The sequence below is a fragment of the Triticum dicoccoides genome, chromosome 1B (genome assembly GCF_002162155.2).
Source record: "Triticum dicoccoides isolate Atlit2015 ecotype Zavitan chromosome 1B, WEW_v2.0, whole genome shotgun sequence".
Taxonomy (NCBI): Eukaryota; Viridiplantae; Streptophyta; class Magnoliopsida; order Poales; family Poaceae; genus Triticum; species Triticum dicoccoides.
The window spans coordinates 664,650,278-664,656,120 of record NC_041381.1 but is presented as its reverse complement, the minus strand read 5'-3'; the positions used below and the strand labels follow the sequence as shown (position 1 = coordinate 664,656,120).

General features: G+C 52.8%; 2 protein-coding genes across 2 annotated transcripts; one reads left to right on the top strand and one right to left on the bottom strand.

Moving 5' to 3' along the window:
- Nucleotides 1-297: 297 nt before the first annotated feature.
- LOC119311756 (rop guanine nucleotide exchange factor 9-like) lies at nt 298-3,684 on the top strand. The gene is made up of 7 exons (XM_037587457.1): nt 298-1,085; nt 1,192-1,308; nt 1,848-2,002; nt 2,294-2,368; nt 2,472-2,744; nt 2,855-3,166; nt 3,266-3,684. The coding sequence occupies exons 1-7, from the start codon at nt 725-727 to the stop codon at nt 3,668-3,670; spliced, it is 1,698 nt and encodes a 565-aa protein (XP_037443354.1). The 5' UTR covers nt 298-724; the 3' UTR covers nt 3,671-3,684.
- Nucleotides 3,685-4,522: 838 nt separating this feature from the next.
- LOC119349507 (photosystem I reaction center subunit VI, chloroplastic) lies at nt 4,523-5,383 on the bottom strand. Its single transcript, XM_037617548.1, has 2 exons — nt 5,189-5,383; nt 4,523-5,103 (listed from the first exon to the last, which is right to left on the bottom strand). The coding sequence occupies exons 1-2, from the start codon at nt 5,305-5,307 to the stop codon at nt 4,791-4,793; spliced, it is 432 nt and encodes a 143-aa protein (XP_037473445.1). The 5' UTR covers nt 5,308-5,383; the 3' UTR covers nt 4,523-4,790.
- Nucleotides 5,384-5,843: the final 460 nt, after the last annotated feature.

The window sequence follows — 5,843 nt, the reverse complement described above, 5'->3', positions numbered from 1 at the left end:
AAATCCTCCTTGCATCTTTTGTGAAATGCTTAAGTTTTCTGGTATCGAAACTATAAACTGTCTTTGCTCCGCCTTCGTGAATAAAAACAGTACCGTGACGTTGTCACCGTCCAATCCGATGAATCGGACATAGGGTTTCCCCCGGTGCTCGAAGAGGGGCCGAAAAAAGAAGCCATCATCACATCTTAAAAAAACTGAGCTTTTATAGTTCACCGTGATGCGACCCCAAGTACTGTTAAGCTGTACTCCTAAGAGCAGCACGTGCTAATTAACCACCAACCGAACCGAGATGGAGAAAAGTAACCACGGGCGACTGAGATTAAAAATAGCAGCGTACATCCCCAACGATAAAACTGACGACACAACACACACACAAAACGGACCCATTTCCCGCGGCGCCTGCAGCTCGCGCCATCCATCATCCACGGGCACGCCGCGCGCGACATCGCCTCCCCCCTTTCCTCTCCTCGCCTCCCTCGCAAAACCGCCCTCCCCCGAATCTAGCCAGACAGCCAGCCACGCCCACGCGCCAGCCAGCCACCGGACATCCCTCCTCCCATCTCTCTCGCGCGCGCGGGGGCGCGAGGTCGGACGGACGGACGGACGGACGGCCGGCGTTCCCTTCCCTCCCTCCCTCTCTCTGCCCGCCTGACCTCGGCCGGCCCGCGTGCGTCGGCGTACGTGCGTGCGTAATGCGGTGGTGACTGGCGGCGATGAGCGCGTGATGGCGCCGCCGTTCCTCAAGACCGGGCACGGCCGCGACTCCAGGTTCTCCTTCAGGCGGCGCAAGTCGGGCAAGGCGTCGTCGACGCCCTCGTCGCCGCTCTCGTCGGTGTCGTCCTCGGCGTCGTCGGAGGACGTGGTCCTCGACCCTGGGAGCCCGACGATGGAGCCGTCGACCAAGACCCAGACGCTGCCGTGCGCCAGGCGGATGCTCTCCCGGAGCAGCTGCGGGTCCAGGGGCAAGCTGTCGGTCGACCTCATCCCGGCGCCGCTCGCCGGCGGCCCGTCCGACGCGCCCAGGCCCTCCACCTCGGCCGCGCCGCCCCCCAAGCCCGCGCCCCGGCCGGAGGGCCCGCCATCAGGTGCGTGCGTGCGTGATCACTGTTGATTTCTAGCTAGCGTGGTCGATCAATGCGGCCTTGTTCGATCGACGAATGAATTGCTCCGGTGGTGGTCGATCGGTTGCAGACATGGACATGGTGAAGGAGAAGTTCTCCAAGCTGCTGCTGGGGGAGGACATGTCCGGCAGCGGCAAAGGAGTCTCCTCGGCTCTTGCTCTGTCCAATGCCATCACCAATCTTGCAGGTAATCACTCCCTTTTCTTTCCAATATATGTTTCCATTTTTGTGCCATCACCAATCTAGCAGCTAATCACTCAATTTCGTATCAAATCTTTCCCTTTCCATTTCGTGAATGGTGTCCACGGCTGGCCCTGCTAGTGCGAGCTAAATTAAAGCAATTTTTGGTGTGTCAAAAAATCGGTCTAATAAATGAGAGTACATCACCCAATGTGCACAATGTGCATAACCTGGCCTACTAGTATATACTCTACTTGTCACTACAAATTCCAAACAAAAGTAATGGCTTAAATGATTTTAATCCTCAAAATAATTTAGTGGAAATTGGTGAAAACATCCTCTCTTTTTTTGCGGATGAGAAAACAACCTTTTTGTACAGCATACAATCGTAGACCTCGCAATGGGTACATGCACGACTAAATCGGGAGCTCTATCACGTGCTTGATGCATGATTTCTGGATTTCAAATCATTTCAATTCGTGGTTGGTTTCTTGTGGAAATTCTTACCAGTTATGTATTCCTTCTCGTGGTGGCACGCCGTTGCAGCTTCCGTGTTCGGTGAGCAGCGGCGTCTCCAACCGATGGCCCCTGAGCAGAAGGCTCGGTGGACAAAGGAGATCGACTGGCTTCTCTCCGTCGCCGATTTCATCGTCGAGTTCGTTCCTTCACGCCAGGTGGCCGAGGATGGCAGCACCATGGAGGTCAGAAACGAGTCCCCTACCCTTATTTTCATCACACATGGTTGGTTATGTTGCTTTGGAGGTCCTACAAAGAAAAAATATTTTGTTATTATATTTCAGTTTTTTTTTTGTGGGAAAAGTATTTCAGTTGCACAACTAGTGAAGAAGTACAATGTGGGACGTGCCTATTGGAACCTTATAGGCGGTCACACTTTTTTTTGCCTTGCTTAGGGCCCGTACTATGCAACCTCATTATGCAAATCGAATTACAACTAATTACAATAGTACATTTTTATTCTTTTTGACAAGCAGGTTATGATAACTCAGCAACGCAGAGATCTGCTGATGAACGTCCCGGCATTGCGCAAGCTTGACGGAATGCTCCTTGTAATATAAAATTCCACACCCTTCTCTGAATTGTTTACGGGGTTGATGTGAAGATACCTGAGTTGCTAATTTGTTACCGTTGCACATTTCTGATGCCGAACAGGACTATCTCGATAGTTTCAGCGACAAGCAGGAGTTTTGGTATGTGAAGAAAAATGACAATGAATCTGAGAAGGGCGACGCGGCAGAGCAGAGTGACAAGTGGTGGCTCCCGACGGTCAAGGTCCCTCCCGAGGGTCTGTCAGACTCGACGAGGAGATGGCTTCATCACCAGAAGGAGCTTGTCAACCAAGTCTTGAAGGCAACAATGGCCATCAATGCTAATGTTCTCATGGAGATGGATATTCCAGAAGCTTACATGGAGACTCTGCCTAAGGTAATCCATAAGAACACAAGGACGTTATTATACGACAATTACATTTACCTTGCTTGACTACATTATTGTGATCTCACATGACAAAATCCTCTTATTCTTATGCTTGGTAGAACGGGAAATCTACCCTCGGGGACTCGATGTACAAGCTTATAACCGACGATTATTTCGACCCCGAAGAACTCATAGCAACGGTAGACCTGTCGAACGAGTACAACATTGTTGATCTGAAGAACCGGATCGAAGCATCGGTCGTCATTTGGCAAAAGAAAATGCAGAGGGACGGCAAGTGGGGCCATGGCGTCAGCCACGAGAAGCGGGGTCGATTCGAGGGGAGGGCAGAGAACGTTCTTCTCCTCCTCAAGCACAGATTTCCAGGGATTTCCCAATCAGCTCTGGACATCAGCAAAATCCAGTACAACAGGGTACCTACAATTTTTCACTGTGTTTTCGGAATTGCTACAGTACCCTTTTAATTACTAATGCCAACTACATACATTTGTGTTCCCGTGTTGTTTTCGCAGGATGTTGGGAGTGCCATTCTGGAGAGCTACTCAAGGACGCTCGAGAGCCTAGCCTACACCGTAATGTCCCGCATCGAAGACGTTCTCCACGCCGACGCCCTCGCCCAAGACCCCAAGAATGGGGACTCAATGAGGATGCCGAGCTTAACAACCGACGACACAGACACAGTGGTCCAAGACGCCAAGGACGAGATGGGGAGGCTGGGAAGGATGGAGCCGGTTAACTCGACATTGTTCGACTACGTGGGGCCCCGGGACGGCACCATCGAGACCATGATACTAGGGTCGCAGGATCCCCAAGGTAAGAAGCTGAGCAAGATCTCGAAGATCGGCACCAAGAGGTACTCCTACCTGGACAAGCTTGAGAACCTGGGCGGAGCACGGAGCCCCATATCTAGACACTAGTGGCGCGCTGCCGTAGGGGGTCGCAGGGGTGGCGGGGAGGTGGGGTGGGGGAAGACATATGTGCCGGATCATTCGGAGTGAAATGGATGTAAATATGTGTTCAGAGCATTGTGATCAAGGTGCAGAGCTGTGTGGGTGTACCACTGTGACTTGTGAGGTTTATGTAAGCTTTTGGACACCTGTCTGTATCTCCATTGTGTTGGACCCCCAATGGAAATTTGGTGCAGAGGCCAATATGATGTGCTGCTGATGTGTGACCCCCCCTGATCTACAAGAACTAACTAAATAATCATGAGATTTTTCACACTGAGCCTGAGAAATGGACATGTAGTTTTCTAGCCCACTTCTAGTACTCCTAGCTAACCTTGACCTCTTCCGGACCCTGTTTTCCATGCAATGTTTGTTAAGCGTAGCCTTTCCAGTGTCTTGTACTAGGAGTGTTATGATGGCAGTTGGATTTTTGCATAAATCGCCGACGCAATGTATGATTGATGGTATTTATAAGACATTAACCAAACAAGTGGGTTAAGATCTAATTTCCCGCCGGCAGCAGCAGCAACTGTTAGTAAGTACTCCCTCAGTCCCGAATTATTTGTCGCAAAAATGGATACTCCCTCCATTCTGAATTACTTGTCTTGGAAATGGATGTATCTAGAACTAAAATACGTCTAGATACATCCATTTGTGCGACAAGTAATTCCGAACAGAGGGAGTAGTAGTTTCGACGGACGGAGGGAGTATGTAGGTGTGCAGCTGTGCACGTAGAGCCGTGAGTAGGCCGGCCGGACAATACGTATTGGCTAGAGTGACATAAACCAAAGGGGGAGAACTATAGATCGGCACTGTACCCTCTAGACAAGTAGAGTAATTTAAATCGCCAGTATGGCCTAAACATGGTACAAAAACCAGTACGTAGCAATCATCAAAGAGCAAATGATCTACAGTAATTGCATGCATCATGCATGCAGCATCTTTCCAATTACTGATACGAAGTACAACGATCAAGTATCAACAGAAGCATAGATAGAGGGGAATCCATCAGATCCATGGTACACAAGCACGAGCCGAGCCGAGGCGAGGCGAGGCGAGAGGAGGAAGAAGGCTTTGATTGCAGATCTACTTAGATCTTGCCGCGTGGTCCCGGGGTGGGCGGCAGCTGGGGCCCCTTCTTGATGGGGAGCAGGTCGGGGGAGGCGGTGGCGCTGACGTAGGCGAGCAGCGAGCCGCCGCCGAGCAGCAGGACCTTGAGCAGCAGCCCGCGCTTGGTGAAGGGCGCGGCGAAGGTGTTGAAGAACTTGCTCTGCAGGCCGTTGTAGGGCGACGCGGCGTCGCTGCCGTACAGGTCCCACTGCCCCGTCGTGTTGGCGATGTCGTCCAGGTCGAAGTAGACGCTCTTCTCCCCGTACTTGGCCACCACCGCCGCCCCGCGAGCCCTGCCGCCGCGTTAATTGATCAGTTATATATACGTGCGCTCTCTTGCTCGCTCGACGGTGTGTTGATTGACATGTGCGTAAGTACCTGCGGGTGGAGCGGGAGACGGCGGCGGAGGCGGGCCGGACGGCGAGCTTGCGGCCGGAGATGGAGCTGCCGGCCAGGCCCCTCACGGCGACCGGCTGGACGGCGACGAGCGACGCCATTGGGAGGCTGTACAGTACAGAGGATGTGTGGTGGCCTGACCTTCTTCCTTCTGCTGCCGGTACGTAGTACGTGCACAGACTTGGCTCGGTGGATGGATCGATCCTGTTAAGGATTTGAAACGGCTGGCCGTCGATGAGGTTTGTGTGGGAGAGGCTGCGCGCGGCGGAGGCCCATAGGGAGGGCGCCACGCGGCCGCTTCCGGATAGGGCTATCCTGATTCCCTGACCCGGTGGCGAGGTGACATGGCGCCCGGGGAGGAGATCTCGCCGTCCGTTCGGGAGCGCCGCTGATAAGATCGCTCGTACAGATACTGTGGGCCCACGAGGCTTGCTAGGACAGCACGTTCCTGGGCACGGGCACGGATCATCTTTGCTGACGAAAATTAAAGAGAGATCCATAAGGAGGTGGCGATGTTGCATGCACGTACAGACCATGCATGCACGGATGCACCGAGCGTGGCACGCGACGTAGTACTAGTACTCGAGGAGAGGACTATACGGTGTAAACGTACCACTTACGTATACGTGCTCTTGTT